Source organism: Phasianus colchicus, chromosome 18 (genome assembly GCF_987193195.1).
Source record: "Phasianus colchicus chromosome 18, bPhaCol1.hap1.1, whole genome shotgun sequence".
Lineage (NCBI taxonomy): Eukaryota > Metazoa > Chordata > Aves > Galliformes > Phasianidae > Phasianus > Phasianus colchicus.
The window spans coordinates 4345636-4368993 of record NC_143453.1 but is presented as its reverse complement, the minus strand read 5'-3'; the positions used below and the strand labels follow the sequence as shown (position 1 = coordinate 4368993).

The 23358-nt window shown below is 44.3% G+C and overlaps 1 protein-coding gene and 1 long non-coding RNA gene across 9 annotated transcripts in view; one reads left to right on the top strand and one right to left on the bottom strand.

Moving 5' to 3' along the window:
• Positions 1–23358, bottom strand: part of LIMK2 (LIM domain kinase 2) — a 30060-nt gene that overhangs the window by 2880 nt on the left and 3822 nt on the right. For 2 of the 7 annotated variants that reach the window (XM_031592257.2, XM_090152692.1), the window contains 12 exons: positions 11205–11340; positions 9900–10009; positions 9449–9637; positions 9013–9118; positions 7670–7866; positions 6784–6970; positions 4397–4483; positions 3509–3640; positions 3166–3222; positions 2918–2983; positions 2356–2530; positions 933–988 (listed from right to left, as the gene is read on the bottom strand). In XM_031592257.2, the coding sequence (XP_031448117.2) occupies positions 933–988; positions 2356–2530; positions 2918–2983; positions 3166–3222; positions 3509–3640; positions 4397–4483; positions 6784–6970; positions 7670–7866; positions 9013–9118; positions 9449–9637; positions 9900–10009; positions 11205–11340 (1498 nt within the window). Of the gene's footprint in view, positions 1–726; positions 729–932; positions 1114–2355; positions 2531–2917; positions 2984–3165; positions 3223–3508; positions 3641–4396; positions 4484–6783; positions 6971–7669; positions 7867–9012; positions 9119–9448; positions 9638–9899; positions 10010–11204; positions 11341–15926; positions 16619–16647; positions 17790–23358 lie in introns of those variants that run through there. The other 5 variants (XM_090152695.1, XM_090152694.1, XM_090152693.1 and 2 more) reach the window with 5 other exon arrangements.
• LOC149915509 (uncharacterized) lies at positions 11352–22067 on the top strand. Of its 2 annotated transcripts, none has more exons than XR_016472102.1 (3): positions 11352–13329; positions 17242–17361; positions 20635–22067. It is a non-coding gene; the product is annotated as an uncharacterized LOC149915509 (long non-coding RNA). The 2 variants fall into 2 exon arrangements; XR_016472103.1 differs by lacking the exon at positions 20635–22067 and adding an exon at positions 17992–19159.

The following is a 23358-nucleotide window of genomic DNA, read 5'->3' as shown; positions in this document are numbered from 1 at the left end:
AACTCAGCACAACCTACAACCACATCCTGTAGCGAGACAGTGAAACGCCCATTATGTATTTTGGCAGCATTACTTCCTTATCTGCTTTTTGAGTGCTTAACTTTTTTTTTTTTTTTTAGCATTTTTATTTTGGTAACAATTGAAATGTTCATATCCTACCACCCCATTTTTTTTCCTAGATGAAACAACGGTTTTAATCCCACATACAGATTTTTTACGTTCCTAAATCTATCACTCAAAACCACAACATTCTCCAACAGGAGGGCTCAATATAAACAGCTCCTGATGAAGCCACAAAGATTTATGCACAGATACCTTCTTTGTTCTCTTAATATCCAAACACTGAAGACGAAACTGTGCTGGGTCTCTCCTAGTGTTCTTGTAACTGTTGCATTACCTGCATATCTAACACCTCAGCTTTCATCTGTATTTTTACCGTCTTACATACTTATAAAACTTAATTACTTTGCAGCTTAAGTGGCGCTCTCTGCTCTGCAGGCAGGAAAGCCCATTATGGCACAAGATTGTGCAATGGCTCAGAGATATGCTAAGCCAGCAGACCTTAAGGTGTATGCTTCATTAACAGAGCTGCAAAGAGGTTTCAGTTTCACCTCTGGAATCAAGTGCCTTCTACACTGGAAGCCCTGAATTTACTGAGAATATACAGCTGAGCACTCTTTTATTGAGGCAATACAAGAAAAAATAAAAACCACAGTTTTAGGGAACATCTCTTCTAAGAAAATGGATTCCAGAGCTTGATCAGTACCTGACAAGAGGATGGATGCAGAGTAAGCCTGCACTCCCAGCTTAACTCGCTGTGCTATCAAAAAAGGCTATACACTCAACCACAGGACTTGGTAAAATGCGTGAAAGGAGATGGCAACAGGGAAGGGAAAGCCCACTGAAGATGTCATATAATGTCCTGGACTTACCTCACAAAGAACTATCCCAAATGAAAAGATGTCCACGGTCTCATCATAGCTCTGTCCTGCAGGAAACATATGGCATTCAGCTTTGTGACAGACAACTCCTCACCCAGCTATTCCAGGAACTGCCATCATCTCTCTCAGGCTTGGCCTCCAAAGCTTAACTAAGCCTATTCCCTTGAGGGCCCTACAAACGGGATACAAAGCAAGGCTTAAATCTGAGCAGGGTCAGTTGCTCCAAGATATGTATATCAACTGCATCCATATACCACTATCACATATTTTAACTTTGCTTCTATCTTATACTGGGGAAGAAAAGGACAACACAGGGAAACTTCACATACCAGAGATCTAAGGAAATGCTACAGATAACTATGGAAAGCTTCTGCCTATTTCCATTGACTAGTGTTCTAGTGCCTCTCTACATAGCATTAAGTCAGCATTCAGCTTCACCAGCAGCCAGTCCCCGCTGCAGCGACTGCAGAGGTAATAAATTACACACTAGCAGTGCTGTGAATCTGGGAACATAGACTGGCTCCAGCAGGCCATTCTCTGCTTACAGACACACCCCTCCCAAGCCAATATCCGGTAAACAGCTTTTTTTCTAGAGGTGATGTCAGACTGCATTCTTGCTATTCTCCTGACAAATGCCAGGTCTGACACAGCCTCCAAGCAGCAGCCTGCGGCCTTTAGAGAAGAAAACAGGAGAGTACACAAGAAAGCAACGTGAAGAACTCTCGCATATGGGGGAGAAGAGCCAAGTCCTTTTCTCTGGTGAACTAGGTTGGGCAATACTGATAACATAGCCACCCCAAGTGCTCAGCCTGGTCAGACAGACCTGCTCATTAGGAAGAAATTGAATCCATTATATTTCACCCTTCCCTTGACTCCTGCAGGGACAGTTTTTCTCCTAATGAACACAGTTCATTCTATACAAAACTGAGGGCTATAAGCCGAAAAACAGATTTTCCTGCACTTGGACAACTCCTACCCTCACCCAAGCCCAAGGCTTCAGCAAACCTGCAGATGGCTTCTCCCTGGATCAACACACCCACACACCTAAGCCTCCTGGAGTTTAATGACTCCATGTCTCAAGGGATAGTTACAAAGTGTGAGACTGTAACAGAAATTGTTCTGAGGTTCTGTCTTGTTTCAGGTACTGTACCATAACAAGTTTAGGCTTGCCACTCTTCTGAAGAATCCCAGTGTCTGCCAGAAACATTCCCTCTGCTAGTATGAGGGCTTATCAGGACAGGCACAGCAAAAGAAGAGCAGCTAGGGTACCTGCACATATAAATGTATTACCAGGTCTAAAAACATAGGCTCTTACATTTGATTGTTACTAAGGTTGGGAGCTTTCTGTAATCCTATCATCCCTATCCTTGACACAGGCTGGCTCCTCGCCCGCAGTCTGGTATCACTATCTCACCATTTAGCATCTCTGGGGCCATCCAGTACGGGTTGCCAACCACTGTGTAGCGCTTCTTCCTGTCACTCTTCCGCAGGGTTCGTTTCTTGGCAGATGGCTTCTCCAGAGTGGGCTTTTTTCTTTCCTCCACAATCAGCCGAGACAGTCCAAAGTCAGCCACCACCACTGTCTTATCCTGCACAGAGGATTTAGAACAAACTACTGTCTTCCCCCAGCTCCTTTCAGGAGCAGAGAGACTGCAATTCCCGTTCACTGTCAGCAGTGGCGAAAAGAACAGCAGCAGCTGTATATCAGTATTTAATAGTTGAGATGAACTGACTCTTATAACATTGACTGTTGATAGGAGACACTACCACAGGAAAGGGGGTCAGAGATCAGAGTGAAGAAACAGTGAAAGCAAGATCAGGCTGGAAAATCTTATGTGAAGATGAAATTCCGTTGTTTAGGGCACCAAATCCTCTCTGAAATTAGTCCCCCTCTGACTAGTGAGGGCTGTGAACTCAACATCATGTGGAGAAAATCAGGGAAGGAAGATGACATGAGGAACAGAGGTGTAGCTCACCAACTTGATTAAGCAGTTATGTGAATTCAGGTCTCTGTGAATGATGCACATGGAGTGCAGGTAAGCCTAAAACAGAAGAAAATTCTGTTAAGGGTTTCCAAGCAAATATATCCCTTCACATTTACAAACTTCAACAACCATGTGCTAGCAGCCCAGCAGGATCCACAATCCCTCCATCATCACCCTACTGAAGCTGCTAACCCTGACCCAGGAGCTTTGCCCAGTGATGCAGAAACAGTTTGACTCACCATTCCAGAGGCAATTCCTTTGGCAAAGCTGACCTTCTGCTGCCAGGGAAACGGGTCCTGAAAGACAAGTCCTCACCAGTCAGGGACTATCTTACCAACCATCTGGTGACAACTCCTCCTCCTCTACAGGGACTCTTACAGAAGTCAGAAAACAGTGATACAACCCCAGCAAAAAGGCACTTCCTGCTCCAGTCTACCCATAGCTAGGAAAAAGTTTTTCCACACAGTTCCACAGGAAAAAACTATCAACAAGTATCATAAGATTGGCACACCCACAGCGTGTTGTCAACTTCATTCCATAATAAATTGAGGCCTACCAGGCTTCCCCTTGGCATGTGCTCACCGCATTGCGGAGGAAGTCCTTCAGAGTGCCACCCTCGATGTACTCAGTGAGGAGATTGAGCTTCTTGTCCTTGTAAAGTACACCAATGAACTTCAGCACATTGGGGTGATCCAGGCTGCGCATCACTTTCACCTGGGAAACAGAGATGCATCTCAAAGCATAGAATGAAGAAGCAGCTCCTGGTAAAACCTCTCTGTGTATTTATACTGCTCCTGTCCAACAGAGGACAGCATTCCTATCCTGGAGGTTACCTCCAGGCACCAGGGTGCACTCAACCCCTAATCATAAAGCATTCAATTATCTTTTGCCTCTTTGTTTCCACATCATGCAATTAACCTGATCCTAGTCTTTAAGGAAAGCACCCTTCAGCAAACTTTTCAGAGACAGAAGTTCTGCAGGGCAGCTATCTGTTCTGTACTGCATGTCAGGATCAGAATAGCGGCGTCAGCTGTTTAGGGAGCTGCCTGCCTTTAAGCTAAATATGACTTTGAAAAACATGGTAGGCAGTCGCCAAGAAAATAGTTTAAATACAGCAGCAGTCTTAAACATCTTATGGATATTGGTCTGCATCACTTGTATTTGTGCAAAAGGCTCAAGGGATAAGTCCTTTATGTATTTGCACAGCTGCTTGCCTCAGACTCAGTCTGTTTTATATCACTGAAAAATTAATGAACTGGGAGCTGAAGTCATGGCTACTGCTCAGTGTAAGCAAGTCACACTTTGCTGCAGCAAACATTCAGCTGGTGTCAGGCTCTCTCTGGTGCAACATCTCCCTCCTTAGCACTTTGATTCCTGCCAGTCTGCTGGCACGATAACACTCTCACTGGGGAAGATGGAGGACTGTCACTGCACTCATAGCTCAGAAACTTCTGGAAATTTTGCTCCTACCTCTGTCAAAAAGGTCTTCTGTGTTTCCTCATCACAGCGAATCAGCTCCTTCATCACCATCACCTTTCCTGTTGCTTTGTGAGTCACCTGATGGAAACAGAAACCACAACTACAGGCCAAGTTCAAGAATAAATAGCGCCAGTGCTCTTGCAACTCTTCTGAAAAGTAACATCCTCCCCCTCTATCCAGAGAAAACATTAAAGAAAAAACTCAGAGCCCAGGGATCTGAAGAAAACAGCATAAAATTTCTGCTTTTGGAATTCAAAGATTCTGTGACTGAAAGAGAAACTCCCTAAAGTTGATAGAGGGTCATACCAAGAGACCAACAGCATCCCAAGAACCAGAGCTAAAGTCTCCTTTTTACAAAGCTTATGGCTGAGCTGTCAAAATCTCTGAAGGCATCAGATCTGTACTTGTGCATGTCTCAAGTTCCCTTACAGAAAGCATCTGCCCAGCAAGATGCTCACAGTTTATACGCAGGTTCTATCAGCTACATTCTGTATGAGCAAAGAAATTAATGTTCACTTGCATAAGAAATGAAACCAAACAATGCAAAGCTACACTACCACTTTGGTATGCTTTGGTATTAACGGAGACCGTGAAGCTGACTGCTTTCTGATGAGCATATCAAACTTAATCATGTGCAAGAACTAGGTTGCATAGAATGTTCACTTAAGGCAGGAGGCAGTTGTTTTACCATTCTCCTTAGGAGCAATGTTTTGCTACCTGCAAGAAATATCCCAATATGGCATACACCCAGAAAAAACACACCATGAACACTGGGCAGTGCACTTCCTAGCTCTTGGCACTGAAAGCATTTCCAATTCTAAGAGCTGCCTGTATCCAGATGGTTTATGGCATTTGCTGTGTTCTAGAGGTTTCTTTTGATCAGCTCTGCCTTGCTTGCATAGGTACAGGAGTGAAAAGAAATGTGCCAAATTCTAATAAGCAACTTTTCTTGGAGTCTCCCTTTGGAGTCGCTTTGCTTGGATAGCTAAATCTCTTTGAAACTTCTAGGTAACTAAATAACCACATTCTCTCTAGGAACAGAAAGTGACTGTTCTGACCAGACATAGTACTTGCTGCAACAAAAATTCAATCCAAAGATCAAGAAAGTTGTTGTTTTTTTGCTTCATACCTTTTAAAATAAAACACCTTTCAGAAAACCTCTAGAATTGCAACCCAGAACATGAGGCCCAGTTATAATATTTCGGAAGCTTGTGAGCTTTTGCAAACACTGTGGCACTTTAGTTTTCATTTGAACCATGGGACATAGCAATGCTAATACAGGTGGAATACAAATGCATGAAATAATAGAACAACACAACAGAAGCAAGAGAATGATATTCTTCTGCTCCCATTTGAAATCAAGCATCCATATATAAGTAGCGAGCCAGGGAACACTATGCATTTCAGCCAGGGACATGAAAGCCAGGGATATCTAATTCCCAAAGATAAAGGGAAGTGTAGGGACAAAGACAAGGCAAGGCTAAGTGGTATTCTTAAGCTGACATACCAGCAGAATTGAAACAAGTGTCATCATGGAACTCCAAGAGGCCAATTTTAACTCCCAAGGCATGCACCAGAACAGGATGGCTATCAGGTAATTTGAGCAGAAAAAAAATGCCTTTGTGCCATTGACTGTGGGGACGCAGATGACAAAAGCATGCGACAGAGGAAAGGTTCTGCTTACCTGGACCTGTTATTTGTCTATGAGCAGAGGAGAAGAGAAATATCCTCATTAGTACAGTATAGTATAGTAGTACTGGCCCACCACCATCCATGGAAACATGTGATGAGTGAGGTGTAAAGGAGAAAAGTCCCATAACATGCTGAATATCTGAGAACTGAGGACCTCACACCACCTTCAATAAAGCAGACAAAGCTGCCCCAATACTGTCATAGATGCTAGGATAACAGCTCCTTAAGCATCCCTATTCAAGATCAGCTTAAAGGCAAGAGAACAGAATTGCTACTAATGGAGATTTTTTAACTGTGACAGCCATGTAAGAGCTGATGTCTACCACCACATTTAGGCTCTGATCAGAGTTCCATCTCACTGAATCAGCCTGGCAAACCTTTGAGTATGCCACACTAATGGTGGAAGAGCAGTACTGAACTAGGGACTTAATGCACTTCCCTATTCTCCCCACTTCACCCAGGTGCCTGCAGTGACATGGGCACTCTAACTCAGGAGATGAGCCAGTATAGCCAAGATTGACATTTGAAAGGGACAAAGAAACAGAGAAATGGATCTCACTGAGCAGCCCAGGTGAGTTCCAAGACTGATCACTATCAGCAGGACAAAGAAAGGCCACATTGTCGAGGTTTATGAGATAAACTGCTGTAGACAAAGTAACTGATGAATGCTTGGGGAGGTCCCTCACCTTGATTGCTTGTCCAAAAAATCCTTTTCCTAGTACTTCTCCATGAATGAGATCACATGGCCGGAAGATTTGCTGGGAGCAGCTAGAAGAGGAACGTAGAGATTCAGAGCGACTGATATCACGGCTCAGAAGGAGGGGTTCCTTTGGAGAACTGGGGCCAGGAGACTTAGAAATGCTGTTACTTCGCCTAGAAAGTAAAGGAAATGAAGTCAGTAAAGCTGCTAGGAAGCTTTTGGTTCAACGTATATCATCATTAGCTCCTAAGGGATCAGTTTCCAGATGCATTTTAGCGCTCTTCACATCACAAAAGTCAGATGCTCTCCCAGCACTGTGGAAGCTCTTCACAAACCTAGAGCAACTTCCAAGCCTGAAGTGCCAAACAACAATGCATCCCCCTGCACTGTCAATTAGAGGTGGAGCTCCTGAGGAGGAAGAAGCTGTGAAGATGCATCGTTTATTACTTCTAAGCAAAGATTAAAATACTGGCAAATGACTGAACAAGCAAGTGAGTGCACCAGTCTAGGAAAACAAGTTTTTTTCCCAAGTACCAGTCACTTTCTCTTTGAGGACACATTCTTCCCCAGCCACTTAAGACTGATAAAAATCTGACCTTTCTGTTTTCTAACCATAAAACTCAGTATCTTCTCTATGGCAGAAGTAGAGCTCCTCAGTTTTATTAAGTAAAGTTTATCACCCTGACAGGGAATGAAGAGAGTGCATCCAACAGTAGGATGTGAAGGTCTCAACTGCTTCACCAGTGGTTCATACCAAGGCTCGTACCAAGGACCAGTCACATCTCTGCAGTCATTTTCAACCACAGGAACTAAGCACAGAGCAGCCCAACCAAGGAGCAAAGACAAGCTAGTCAGAGCCTTCAAGGCTTTACCTGAGGGATCGTCGGCGGAGCGTTCCTTCCAGATTCTCCTTGATGTCCAGTGGAGAGATGGAGTGGGGAGAGATGGGAGACTTTATGTGGGTGGGAAGCCGGGAGTCCAAGCGAAGCCTGTCTAAGCGCTGTGAGACAGGGTCATGCTCTATCAGCAGCTGAAGCGTCTGGCTTGTCTTGCGAATCAAGTCCTCCACCTTCAAGCAAACCAAAGGGAAGGATGGTAGCAAAGAGCAGGAATATGGATGACAGCAGACAGAGGAGACACAGCAGAATGCCCCTCAGAAATCAAGGTTCAGTTTTGGTTTAGTTGCACACACCACAGTTGTCTACCAGACAAGACAAGCTAACAACACAGAAGTTTCTCATGCTATTCAAAGCCTCTTCAGTTCTGGTCAAAAATAAGAGACCAAAATTTTTTTTTGAGAAGTGTTTGAAAACTACACAAGATTTCACCCTGAACAATGCTGAAAAACAATGCTAAAGCTGCTGTGTTCCTAATGTTCTATCTGATACCAGCAGTAAAATCTTCATGTAGTGAAAGCAATGGTGGTCTCACTACTCTTGCAGCATCACCTGATAGCTGTAAAAAGCATCTTCTTGTAAATGCAGACACCTAATATATAATTTTTTTTTCAATGGTAATCTCATACCTAGGATAAGCTGAACTTTTGTCTATTACCAGATGCCTCTAGGGTGATTAAAACAGCAGACTTCACCAGTAATACATAAAGAGTCTTCACAGTTCTCTGTCCTCTAACACGCCATATCTTTATGCTTTCCTTATCATCTTCCTCCATGACATGCCACAAATTCAGAACTGCATCCTAACTGCATTTCCTCCTAATTCCCTCTTCAGCTAGAGTAAGCAGCAAAGTTTGTCTTTGTGTCCAGTACCTTACAGTGAGAGCAGGGTAGGTCTCCTCTCACTGGTGACAGGTGACAAGATGAGGGGAAATAGCCTCAAGTTGTGCCAAGGTAAGTTTAGGTTGGATGTTAGGAAACACTTCTTTACAGAAAGGGTGGTTAAACATTGGAATAGGCTCCCCAGGGAGGTGGTTGAGTCACCGTCCCTGGATGTGTTTAAGAGCTGTTTGGATGTGGTGCTCGGAGATATGAGTTAGCAGAGGGTTGTTAAGGTACTATGGTTAGGCTGCGGTTGGACTTGATGATCCTTGAAGTCCCTTCCAACCTGAGTAATTCTATGATTCTGTTCTTACTGCTAGCATGAGTACCATGGGTGTACACATACACTGTATGTAGGGTGGGAGAACAGTGCCAAGAGACAGAACAGCTTTAGGAAGAGAGATGAGAAGGAGGCTTTAGAACAGAACTCTACCCACCTCCTCCACCTGTAGCGTACGAATGGGAGCTCCGTTAATTTCCAGGATACGATCTGCAGGGTGGATGGCATTTCGGACATCTGGGCTGATGTGCATCCTGTTAACTCTAAACACAGGTATTACAGTGGTGAGGAAAAAGTCAATTTGGCCAGAATTATAAAACTATTTGATCTCTAATGCTTCCCTTTCTATTAGTATCTTCAAGTAAAACAATGCTTATTTCTATTAGAGTAAATGCTTAGCTTTGAGCTGGTTTTGGGAGAGCTTATCATTTGTTCAATGGCAAAAATTGCTACTCCATTACAGTTCTTAAACATTCCTGTTCTACCAAGACAGACCTCCACTTAAAGCAGCTGACAGGACAGCAGTACCACAGAAGTTTTACCAGCTCCCTCTGCACAGACATGAACTTTGCACACAGCCTTGTCATACTCACTCCTTCACTTGGACGCCAGTGGCATAACTGGAGCAGCCGCCCTCAACAGACACGGAGAAGCCCCTCTTGCCATCAGTAGCTGCTGGCATGGAGATGAGTGTCAATGTATAAGGCAGCTGCTCACGCAGAGATTCAGTGGAATGTTTTTCTATCATCGGTGTCAGCACAATCTGGTTATGGCATTTTCCACTAGAAGAAGTGAAGAGAGTCATTGTGGTAGAACCTATCCCTCCTGCCAAACTCACACTTCTAAGTTATTTCAATGGCCCTAAACTACAGTTTTGATGCTTGTTCCACCCCTTTCTCCCCCCTCTCCTTCCCATTAAAGGCAGCTTCCTGGTATTCCTTAGCCTAGCATTAAGCTGAACCACACAGAGTCAGATAAATGTGGCTTACACATAGAGCAGGGAGCAATGCAATTTCCCACTGGCAAAGCATGCAACTGTCTCACCAGTAGAGAGTGGAATGCTGCACCAGTGCATAAGTGTCCCCATCCTCAATGATCACTTTGCAGCTCATACAAGCAAAGCACTCGGGGTGATACTTGTATTCTCCAGCCACCTACAGACAGAAAAGGGAAGTGCTCAGCAAAAACAAAATCCATCAGGGCTTGCAGCTACTGCTTTCCTCTCATTAACTTGGTCATTCAGATCTGAGAGTTAAGGAACAGCTTTTTACTTGACGGTTACATTGGCCCATTCTGCCTTTCCGGAACCCCATCCCTGCCGCATTGTTTGCAAAACTTCACTTAAACAAACATGTCAACATGCAAAGCAAAGCCTGCGTCCAGGAACCTCTGTTACATTTGGCAGCTGCTCTGCTATCAAAAATAGCTGATAGTCTGCTGTGGACTAGTAAACAAGATATTAAACCTTCCTGTTCACTTGCTCTTGGCATGATAACTAATGTTACGCCTGAATTAATAAAGCTGAAAGGGCTTTTTTTTTTTTTGGCAGACAGGCAATGCACAAATTAAGATACTTTACCAGACAGCTGACAGGGAGGAAAAAAAAAAATTAAAAAAACAGTAAGCTGAGACTACAAAATACTTCTGAAGAATATTTTTCTTCACTGAGATTCTACTTTCCTTATAGGAACATCCCTTATTGACCATATTTTGCAAAGACTTCAACAGGCAATGAGAAGCTGTTTCAGTACTACTTTTGAGTAATGTTTTTATTGAGGCTTTTGAACAATAATAGGTATATTATATATATATATATTCATTCTTGACAGTTTTAGAATTACATATTTGCAAGGCTGCAGCAAGCAGTAGAACCCCATATTGTGCAGGCATAGTTCAGTGTTTTAAACCAAGCAGGACTAACACCATTTCAAGACAGCACTGGCCTGAAACCCACTCACACTATAGTCCAGGTGGCAATCTTCCCCAAAGCCAGAAGTGCTGCTTATCCTGAGCTGAGAGGTCTGACTTTGCACTGCAGTGGAAAACTACCCCACGGACACCGCTGCTCTGTGCTACAGAAACTGGTGTCCCATTACTCATCCTTCTATTTCTCATTCCCATGCATTTCAACACCTTCTTCCTCTTTGTTCATATGCTTCAGGTCCTCACAACTCTCTCCTTTAAGTCACTCTTGTTAAAAATGAATGTTGATAAGCCTCATTGTAGATGTCTGATACAAAAGCTGAGTAGCAAGAGAACTATCACTTTCAGTTTATTTGGTTGTTTGCATAGTAAGGACAACTCCCAACCAGGACAAGGAGCTGGAGGCAGGTATGGCAGAGTTCTTACCATCACAGGTCCAGTCATCAGCAGAGAGCAACCATGGCAAGATTCCCCAAACTTCCCCCAGTAGTCTTTGTGGCAATACAGCTTCCCATCTTTCTCATAGTACCAGTTAGTGAGGGGATCCTGGCATTCAGAACACCTTGAAGGAAACAAAGGAGCACAGTTCCTGTTAGCAGTGAGTCACAGAGCAATGGAAAACACCCCCTCCTGCATGGAGAAAACAGACGCTCACGGCTGGCTGTTCTGGTTACTGGCACACTCAATCCCCCCATTTGACAATGCATTTTCAGCTGAGGATTTGTACCAGTGCCATGGTTTTGTAAGGAGAAGTGGTATCAACCAATACAAAGGAAAAGGCAGGCTTCCAAAGTTTCAAACAAATTCCATTCACTTCTTAGAACACATCAGTTGGTTTACACATTCTGCATTATAGATATTACTCCCCTTTCCCTCTGAGTGTGCAGTTGCCAGGCACACAGACAGCTCTGCTGTGTTTCTACATAGTGTTTCTATAGCATCGAGCCTTCTACAAGTAGCCAAGGAGAGAGGTGCTCTTAAGGAAATGGAGGTAGGATCCACTTCCCTGTGCATTACAAAACTAATTTCATGCCAAGCTTTGTGGAAGGCCCCTCTAATCCTCCACAGACCACCCTTTCCCAAAAGCTCCCATTTCAAGAAACAATCATTATTCATCCTTTATCTGCAAAAAGCTAATAGACAAACAAAACCCTCAAACAAGGAAAGAGATGCAGCAATTCTGTTGCAGATATCATTTTAGCAAATCACAAGCAGAACCCAGATCTTCACGCTTCCTGAGCACCAAATAATCCTGCCTCAGCAGGACAGGCTGGGTAAAGGAATTTAACTTTTGCAGCACAGAGGTGTGACTTAATGAAGAGATAAGGCCACAGACAGGACTACACTCCCTCAGCAGTTGCATCACTGAAGATTATTCCATTAGCCCTGGGCAGCACGTTCTCAGACTTTAAAAGGAAAACAGTCTGGCACTGGCCATTTCTGAGCGCAGAACCCAAGGCAGGTTAGTGACCATTACTTGATTTTAGGCAGCGCCTCGATGCCTTTATCAGCACAATGTTTTCCCAAAGGCTGGAGGAGGAGTTTCTTCTGCCTCAGTAAGTAGCTCAATAAGTTACTGAACCCCAAGGGAGGTGTGAGCGTGCCCTCCTGCACAGCAGGGCTCTGTACAGCACCAAGTGCATTAAAGGCAGCGTGTGGCAGTGGAGGTACACATTTCACATGCTTCTAGTCTAAGAAGAAAGCTATTGCTGGCCTCACCTTTCACAAGCTTTCTAAAAGCTTATTTGTGCCAAAGACATTCCTTGTAAACTCCACCAACATGTTACGAGCGTACTGATATGAGACACTGGTTGTGATCCAACATGGAACCAACTCCAACCAGAGTTCTTTACTCTGTCTCAAGAGACTGCCAAGCAACAAGATGAAGCTGCCTGTAAGTAGCCTACGGTTTAAGGGGAAAACACACCTCAGTATTTAATGCCATACCCTGCCCTCAGGAAAGCTGCTCCTTTGCTTTATACTGTTTGTTCTCCCAGCTGAGGAGCTCCAAATACTGTTTCCCCTCCCTCTGTGATGAGAAAGGGCTCCAGCACGTGCAAAACCTCTGTTAACTTTTGAGCAGGGGGAGATAACTTTGCCTTACTACGAAGGGTACTTGAATTATTACAGCCCGAGCCTTGGGGCACTGTCAGGGTTACACCCTGCTCACGCTATGCAAGAGACCTAGAGGGCCCTGCCATGCATTTAGCCTTTAACCACTAGTCCTTGGCTTTGCTCACAGTAAATACCCCAAGCTGAATGATCAAGTAGGTGAGTGGGAGGGAGAAAGAACAAGTGGAGACCAACAGCAAAGATTTCTATCACCCTGTGGCAGGAACATCTGGCTCGGCATGGGTGAATTGGATCCCTCAGACTTATCTGACTTCTGCGTGCATGCCTGTACCAGTGCATGCTCTGAGCATGATTACATCTTCAAACAGGGAGCTGTGACCAGACCTGCACCTGGGAAGCAGACAGCAACACTGCAGACTGGGGACTGCTCTACCAGGACTTCAAGAGCCACCTTTCTGTCCAAGTTCTCCCCAAGCAGGTGGGCTGTTTTATTTACTTTTAAGCACAATGCCTCCTTAAACTTCTTTACCCCCTTCTCCAACTTCAACCACATCTTTTTCTACTTAAGAAACTTGAAGTTTCTACAAAAACAACACAACGCAGTTGCTTCAGACAGGCTCCAAAAGATTACATACACTTGTCCTCCTTTTGCCTTCCCCCCTGCTTCCTTACTGATTCTAACCTTGCAGCACCTCAAGTACTTTTTGTTTCCATCTGGAAACAAGCACTGGTATTTAATTTGCAACAAACCCATAGCAAAATGAAGGTGAGGAGGTGGAGCCAGCAAGCAGTCAGTTCTTTGCTATGCAATTAAACAAATCTGGGCAGGACAAGTTTGCAGCTCAAGGCTCACCACCCCACCCTGGGCAATGAGGCAACAGGAATAAAGCAACCAGCTCCAGAGAAGCTGGTAATGGCTCTAACTGGCTGTTTCATCCCTCACTATCACTTAGAAAGGCATTAGATTTGTCAGGTGTTGAGGGCTGACAACACACAGGTATAGTTATAAGAACTGTTTCAATGCCTTCACCCAGATGATAAGGGCATCACATGAATGTTCCACATGACTTCCATTGAAGAGATACGTCAGATCTTTATCACAGAAGGTAGAAGCATTGTCTCCTTCCTTTCCCACTTTACTGGAGTGCGCAGCGTTACAACACTGCCATTGCTTGTCCTCACATCAGCTGAAAAAGGAATTCAGTTACCTCTAGAGAAAGTGAACAAGCTCATCTTTGCCAGTCACTGCAACCAAAAGAAAAGACTTCTTACTTCTCTTTTAGATTACAAGCAGCTAATCCATGATTTGCCATTCTTATGGCATAGTAGCCAGGCAAAGTAGCCAAGCATGGTAACCACATTTCTTGGAGGACTGCTAGCAGCCATGTTTGATGTGGCTCCTCTTGCACACTAGCCACCACTTTCAGATCTGCAGAGCTCTTTTCTTGTTCACTTATTATAAGTGAAGATCCACTTATGAAGTGGATCTTCACTTCGCATCCTTGGTAATTAAGAATACTTTAATCTGCCTCCTGTAGTCATCCTCCAGGAGCCCTATCAGCACCTAGAGCGAGGCCCTGAGAATGTAATGCTGCAGCAAGAGTTCACAAATCGGTGCTTGATGGTTGCTTGGGTTTGTGGGGGGCAGTGGGAAGATCAAGTGGCACCACGTACCCAGCCTGGTTTTCAGCGAGATGGAGATTCAATCCATGGGACATCTCTTTTACATCTAAACGAAAGCCAATACCCTCATGGAAGCAAAGACTTCCCTGGCACTGAAGAGAAGATCCCTTTGAGAAGGGCTCATTAATAAAATCTACCCCCCACACTGTCAGGCTGGATCAGTTACCACTAGGCAGGCTCCAAAGGACTGAGGTTCCAATTCTGCAGGCAGAAGGGAACAGGACTGCGGACAGGCTGCCGAACTCCAGCTTGCAGCTAACCCAAAGGCTTCTCAGCTGGGCCCAGCACAAGTGTGTGTTCTGCCTCTAAGAGATGCTGGCCAAAGAAGCACAGATGTGACAAAACACAAACTAAGTACATAATGTTTAAGCTATTTTCATGCCACTTAGTGGGTGTACCTACAGCTTAGCATGATGCTATGTATAATAATGTACAAATAATGAATGGCTGTTCACCCGCCTTCTGAAAGAGGATGCTTTCTCAGAAAGTTGCTACTGAAGTTTAGCCATTGCACAGCAGTATTTACTCCTATCCTACTCTGTGCTAACAAAAGGCTACCCACCTCCAAATCAGTACACCAGTGTTTGTAGGAACAGAATCAATAATGTGCAAATCCAGGCAGAGGGGACAGGAGAGAGACAATGGAACTGCCAGCCCCCATTTATTCACCTTATCAGCACATTAGCGTCAGTCACCATCCTGGCTGCACTCAGCCCCGCTAACAGCTTTCACCATGGAGATGTAATGCAATCAAAGCCTTATTCTGTAGCCTTTCTCAAGCCTCACTTGTTTGACCGAGCCAAAAATGGTTGTTAATACAAACCAAAATATCACGGGACAAGAATCATTTCCACTTAAGTGAAGTGTGTGGCAAGTCCCTAGTTACCTGCAAGGTACTTTATTTCTTTCTCAAACAAGATTATGGATTGCCTCACTGCAGATTACATCATCTCCTTGAACTCCACAGCAGCATGTGGCACTCCCTCAGCCCATACTGCGCCCCAGTAAAGCAGCACTGGAAGAGATGCAAGTAGCAGCAGCCACGGTAATCTCATTCCTCCAGCAGTGGAGCAAAGCACAGGGCACAGGGTAAAGCAGCGTGTATTACTGCTCTGTAATGCAGCCTGCCTGCCTGGGCTACACAGACAGCAGCCTGCCTGCCTGGGCTACACAGACAGCTCTGCAACACTGGTGCCTTTCGTCGCAGAGCAAGGAGGAAGGGAGGCTGGTAAGCAGCACCTCTCCTCAAAGCACCCTGGGTTGAGGCCAGCTGTTCCCTGCACATAAGCCCGGACCTCACTCTTTGCACCTCACATGCTAACTGCTTAGGATAGCGTTACAGGGGTGAAATGACAGCTTGAAGATCAGCTGCTAATCCCGTGCAAGACTTACCGAAAGGGATCCTTGGGAGCGAAGTAAGCAGGGGCTGACAAGTAACTTCCCATCTTCAACAGTGGATAAACTGGCTCAGCCACAAACTTGTCCAACTGCCTCTGAACGGCTCTGTTCTGCCAACATGGCAGCAGCCAGTGCTCATTTAATCTTGCGCTGATTCAGACACCTCACCTCTCTTTCAAGCTGCCCAAGGAATGCCAGGTCTCTTGTCTGCTCATTCCTTCTCAGATTTTTCCTGGCTCCCATAGCTGAAACCATCCTCTCCTGCACTCAGCAGCACCGACACCCCTGGGGAGGATAGAATGACTGCTACCCAGCCTAGTTAGACATGCTTCTGCAATAGTTCTTCCGAGCTCTGCTGCTTGCTAACTATTGTCAAGTTTTCCCTTCTCTGGATCCACCCAAGGGTGGGAGGGGAGGAGGAGCCATTGCAGGAGGACAGCGTGTGGCTGCAGAGGCTGAATAAGCTCTATTTCTCTGCAAGGCGTGGGTGGAGCTTTGATCCAAAGGGGGCTGCCTTAGTAAGTGCTGAATGAGGGTCGCTTATGGCGAGTCATTAAGCTGAAGCCACTCTTTGCAGCAGTGCCACTTTCTGATGGACAAATCAAGGAAGGCTGAGACTAAGGAAGACAGCTGGCCACATCCCCTTCAGATTAATGTTACTACATACTTCCCTAAATCCTGCACAGTGAGCTGGGATATACTGCCTTCACAGTACCTTCAGTCTGTTTGGTCATCCTCTTGCAGAAAGTAACTTCTCAGGGTGCTTCATCCAAGGAAAAGAAACTTTTCTTCCAACGCTTTCAACACAGAGATCATTCAATCACTTAACCTAATCTGCATCTCCTGGAAGGAAGCTGAGAGGTATAAATCAGCACAGGCAGTACTCTCTCCTGCTTGCAGCACATGTAGTTACATCACTTTGCTTGCTCTGAAGCCAAGCGTGATCTCTAGTGGCCAAATCAGCTAAAACTGTTAGCAAGAAACTGAGATGCAACAAATGTATGCTGCTGCACTGAGCCCTCCCATTTCTGTACAGTCAGCAAAGCCTGGCATGCCTGAACGCAGCCTGAAAATCTGCTATGTTCCAGAGGCAACACTACTCAGATGTGCTTTTACTGGAGATGCTCGTCTCTGTTGGCATATTATCTGATGGATGCTTGGGGCTGAGCCTTGGCTACAGATTTGACAGCTGCTGCTTGCTATTGAAGCAAGCAGAAAGCCAGGCAGCATTTTTCCCCTCTTCTTTCTTAAACAGCCATCTTCATGAAAAATAATAATAATTTTCTCCCTTTTCCCTCATTCGATGCAGTTTCTAAGCCTGGCTGTAAAAGCACAGCGAAGTGCTGCAGAGCCCAGTGTGGCTGTCAGCTCCAGCACGGATCTAATTCCTTCTGACATTTCACACAGCTCTACTGGAAGCAGCAACACGGTGAGTCTGTGTCTAGGAATGCGCTCTGGTCTCCCACATTCTCTATACGTTGCGTGCTGTAAATGGACCAGTGCACAAAGCCCAGCACTCCCCTGGCTATCAGCACCACCCCACAACACACACATACCTCGGGTGCATTGCAGGGCCCCTCCTTGCCGCAGTATCACCTACAGACAAAGGCTTTTCCCCACAGAACTGCTACCGAGGGCTGAACTCCCTCCAAGGGGGATTCCACGTGACCTCATAAATCCCAACCTTACAGACAAACCTTTGAAGTTTTGATCCACAGATGTGATAAGCAGCCAGCTAGTCTGTGAATGAAGCCAGTAGATAAAGCCTAACTTCAAAGTAATAAAAACCACCCAGACAGCTAAGCAACTGGGAAGGGATTTTGTCTGAGACTTCCTTAAAGCCAAAGGACACACAGTCCAAATGTCTATTTTAAACAGGAAACATCTTATCAAATTGGTTTTACTTAAGCAGCGAGCCCCAGCAGCAGTCAGTAACTTTCCTTGTCCTATGCAGAATTCTCTTCTTACTTCTTGCTTTTGTTTGTATGACCTATTTGAGAACGCAACAGCCCTGATAATAGGGCTCTGGAAAAGGTGTTAATCTATTCATTCACTCTAGATCTGAATTCCTGCCAGAATGACTGCACTTCAAGAATGTTGATGAGCAGGTGGAGGGGACCTCTTCTGTGTAATTTTACCGATATCATCTCTAAACACCAACATGCACCAAAGCAAATTTATTTTTAAACAATCTGAGGTCAAGTATCTGTATTTCTCTCTTGTAAATGCTGACACAGTATCTCTACTGCACAACAGGGGCTGCTTTCCTTCCCATGCTGTGGAACTGCACAGTGATTTTTGCCAGAGATATAAGCCTGAACATTACAGCTGGCAAGTGAAGGGAACACGTGAAAAGCTTCAACAATGACTCAACATGCAAACTGAGCTGCAAAACACCATAGATTTTACAGCTCTGTCCCCAGAAAAATGCATCATAGCTTTGTGATACTCAAGTGATTAAGAACTTTAAGCAGAAAGATTTGGTTGCATAGTTAGACACTTTGTTTACTGCAGGTTATTCTGTCCAGTAGCGTATCTACAGACCATGCAGAGCTCAGCCTATCTTCCAGCCTTAGGATACACAGATTTACCCTGGCACAGACAGGCACTTCAGTATGTGTGTGGACTGGTGTAAGCTGGGGAAAAGGCACCACTTGATGCTTGAAGAGGCTGCAGCAGGTCTTTGTTTCAGCATGGGTGCAGTTTGGAGGCATTCCAAATTCTTCAATACAATCCTAACACCTCATTGTATTTCCAGTGCACTTACACCTAACATATGCTTCACTGGTGTTGAAAGACAGAGTCAAGCTCCTGACATCAGGTACTGAAACAAACACGGCTGAGTGAAAGCTCTTGCACACAGCTCTTCAGTAAACCAAAACGAACAGCGAAGTGAAGCTCACCTCTGTTACTGCACCTCAGCTCTAAACAGCAGCAGAACTTCAGACAGTAATGCCTTTCAGTATCCAGCATCACAGTAGGATGGAGAGAGAGCTCATATATCCCCCATACATACCTAATGGCTGCAGACCTACTAAATACCTACACCCTGAGAAACAAACCAAATAAACTGAGCTTCCTTGAAACTTCATAGATTATACACAATTCCAGAAGCAGCAATTTCTGATCTGTAAAGGAGAACAGCATGTAACTGGTGGCAGCAGGACTGGCACACAGCATCTTCACTTGCTTCCTAGCTTGCTGCTTTGTCTGTGCAGACTGCTGAACTCTCTGGGGGAAGGATCCCATCTCACTCATGTGGAAAGCCTGGCACATACTGGTCTGTGTGAGTAATTGTAATTACACTGATATTACATTCTCTGATAACAGTGTCCTAAAGGACAAGCTGCACAAGTTAACTAAAAAGCTCAGACTGGAATTTCCAGCTCCCCTACATACAAAGGGCTGTTATCCATGTCTCCAATAGCTGCTAAGATTCACCTGAGGAATGTGACCACTTGAACCTGCAAAGTGTTACTCAATTCCTTTGGATTTTTAAATTCCTGAGCAGTTGTGGCAACCTGTGTGCAAACAGGCACTTAGCAACTCTTCCTACCTACATCTGATAGCGAGCTGCTCTATTTCAAAGCTGATGGAGTCATCATTAAAGAGGCATTCCCAGGGGCCTGCAGGGTTAGAGAGGAGCTGCCACCTCTGAGGCTCTGATAGTTTTATGCAATTCCCAGAAACTACAGAAGGACCAGGAAGATCCCACTTTTCCTGTTCCTGTCCTATTTCACCTCCATTGTTACTGCTCCCAAATTCACCTGGTGTGTACAAAACCCGACTGTGTTCACAGCTGGAAGAGTTAAGGGAAGATTTGAAGTAGCAAACACCACCTCATTTCAAATACCTGTGCTTACATCTTTATCTGCCAACATCTGTTCACTTCAGCTTCACATCCTCTCACTGCACATCTATTTGTCCAGTTGTCTGTGGGAAGGAAGCAGCTCTCAGAAAATGAAGACCTGTGCCAAACAATTCGAACCAACAGAGCTATACTGAAGTCTATCCACAGCCTATGAGGAAGAACTAGATCCAGGGCTTCTTCAGCTCAGTCTAGCTAAGACTGACCAGAGACATGATTGCTGCTTGCAAACAGGAAAAGGTTACTTGAACAGAAGGGGGGTTAAAAAGCTTGCTTTCCACATCCATTGTGAACACAACTAGAAGAAATGGATTCAAATGACAGCTAGATTTCTGAAGACTGACAAAGTTGTAACATTTAGGACAGTGAAGTGCTAGTAGACGTAGTCTGAGAGATTGATAAGCTGTAGTGATGACACATTGCCTGGTGACCCATTAGCTGATCAGTTTTGTGATCATTCCTAAGCAGTATTGCTTCATTGTATTGCTTCAAACAGAAGGGTAAGTTTAGTACGTATCCTAAGAACCACAGGAAAAAAGATCTGGGAAATACCCTCAGAAGGCATCTAGTTTATCCTTCAACCCCTTAAGATACTCAACTAGCTACACATAAGAAATTACACATGCAAGATTGCCAGGTTTGCCTTCCTGCACCCCCAAATGTAAAAAGAATCAAGGTGATTCATTAAGTTTTGCTGAGCAAAAATATTTCTATAACACAGAAAATATACCATTCAGTGTAGAAAAAAAAAAAAAAAAACAATCACATGCCTCTATAAGAAAATCAAATCACTAGAATTTGCAAATGAACTGTGGGTCTCTTTCTCCTCTGTAGCCTGGGACTCGGGCACCCCCTCAGCACACGGATGGTGAATGCAGCGCTGTGCTCCAATAGCAGACACTTGTCATGCTGCAGACCAACACCACGGGCAGCAGCGAGGGATTCCGGGAAGAACCTCCTTTCAGTGTCTGCTGAGAAATGGGCAGAAAGGTGATTTGTTTCACATTTGCTTCAGAATACCCACGGGAGACAGAGCCAGTTCTGCACTCTGCCAAAACTGCTCTGTTTTTTCAAGTTCCTGTTTAGAGAAAGCAGCCTGCTGGAGCTTACAGCACTTTGCAGTAGCTTCTAGATCCAGTAAAGGGTAACAGGAAAGTTTAATTAAAAAAAAAAGAGTGCAAGCACTTGAATACAAAAACAATCTGTCATATGAATTAACTTTAAATAATACATCAGTTTATACTGTGATTTAAACAAATTTTATTAGTTTAGACTTCCTGTTACTATTACATTAACAAGTGGAAGTGGTTTCTTATGGATTTCAAGACTGTATTTAATTGTAGCCAATATATTACACTGGAAAGTCAATTTGCTACTTAAAATTGGTTACATATAATGATGCAACTCCCCATCAGCACAAAAAGATTTAATGTATATTTGGATATCAAAAGTTTGCACTTTTTAAACCAACTGTTTATACTGCTAACTTAGCATTAACTATCTTATGATATCATTTTTTAAACTAATTCATAAAGCCATCAGTAGTTTCCTCCAGGTCAAGCAGCACTGCATGTGCATAGAAGTCTGCTGTATTCAGCAAAATGGAAATATTGGTCCAAGCTGAATTAATAGTTTATGGTCATCCTCATCTTCAGTCCCTCGTTTCTTTAGGCCAACTAATGAAAAAAGTTTGGACCAATACAAAATTCCCTGTGTTTTCCTTTCCTCTTCCAGCATCAGGACTCCATTCTGCAAGTTCCTGATGATTTTCAGCTTTTAATTTTTTTGTTTGGGGTATAAACTAAATAGTCTGTATTTAAATCTGAAACTGTAAAATCTTTAGAAATCCATCACATTTGGTAGACTTGAGTATTTTGAAGATACTCTTTGAACATTTTTTCTCTAATGTGGAGGGTTTGGCTTTTGTTTGAGATTTCTGCAGCAAGCCTGTGTTGCTTGGCTACTTAAATTAGATTCATTTTATAGACCATAATAATATACATCCTCTGTTATTTCAGTTCGGAAGGAACTTAACCTCAGCCGTCTTCCTTCCTAAAAAGTTCTTAAGCACTCTGCTACAGCAGGGATCCCTACCACCATTCTCAATAACTTCCTTCATCTGGAACCAGGAGCATTTTCCACTTGAATGTATCCAGCAGACTTGATCTGAATCTGTAGTTTTCAAATAATCAATACTATATTTTCCAGTAATACTGCGCCCATAACAAAACCGTGCGTATGAGTCTTCTCCTCCCATCCTACTCAGATTCAAATAGAATCACAAAATGGTTTGAGTTGGAAGGAATCCTTAAAGGCCATTTAGTCCAACCCTCCTGCAGTGCACAGGGACACCCACAGCTCCATGAGGGCTCACATCCCCTGACTGTGGGTGTCTGCAGGGATGGGGCACCACCACTTTTCTGGGCACCCTGTGCCGTGCCTCACCGCCCCATTGTGAACAACTTCTTCCTTACATCCAATCTAAATCTCCCCTCTTTTAGTTTGAAACCATTTCTCCTTGTCCCATCACAACAAAGCCTGCTAAAGAGTCTGTCCCCTTCTTTCTTATAGACCCCCTTTAGATACTGAAGGCTGCTCTCAGCTCTCCCCGGAGCCTTCTCCTCTCCATGCTGCACAGCCCCAGCTCAGCCTGTCCTAACAGGGAGATGTTCATCCCCTGGAGCATTTTTGTGGCCCTCCTCTGATGCACCCCAACAGGCCCATGTCTCTCCTGTACTGAGGACCCCACATCTGGACACAGCAGTCCAGTGAGGTCTCATAGCACAGAGCAGAGGGCAAATCCCCTCCCTGCCTTGCTGGCCATGCTTCTTTGGATGCAGCCCATGATCTGGTTGGCGTTCTGAGCTATGAGGGCACTTTGCTGGCTTGTACTGATAGCAGAGCTGTCACGATCCAGGTGCAAGACTTGGATTTGTTGAACCTTACAAGGTTCACCTGAGCCCACTGCTCAACCTGTCTTGGTCTCTCTGGATGGCATCCCATCCCTCAGGTGTGTAAATGTGCAACATCCCTATAAAAAGAGGGAATTGTTTATAATACTGTCTTTATCTGTGGTGAGATGAGGGGTGAAGGGGGAATCAACAAAACAACAGACATCAAAACACCAGGTATTGATACTTTATACATATGAGGCAGTATCTTCTATTTTGTAATATGGACAAAACGGACTAAAAGCTAAAAGAACAGCATGTCTAGGTAGTAAAAAACAAACACACACTCTTCTTCCAATAATTCCCTCTGATATAAGTGATCCAGATCTAGGAAAAAGACAGCATGTCACCTCTGTATTTCCTTATCTAAGTTTGAATTCTTGTGCAATATAGTTCCAAATCCAGGGAAGCCACTTATCAATTAAAAAAACGACCTTTGAAATGGATGCTAACTCAACAGATTACAGAGGCAAAAAAAAGCACATTCAGAGTTAATTCACAACAGAGATTGTGTCAGAAACATCTAAAAGAAGACTCCACAGCCAGCTCTAACCCAACAGATTCAAGCCTAAGGATCAGCTAGCCAAAGAACAATGTAAAATATCCA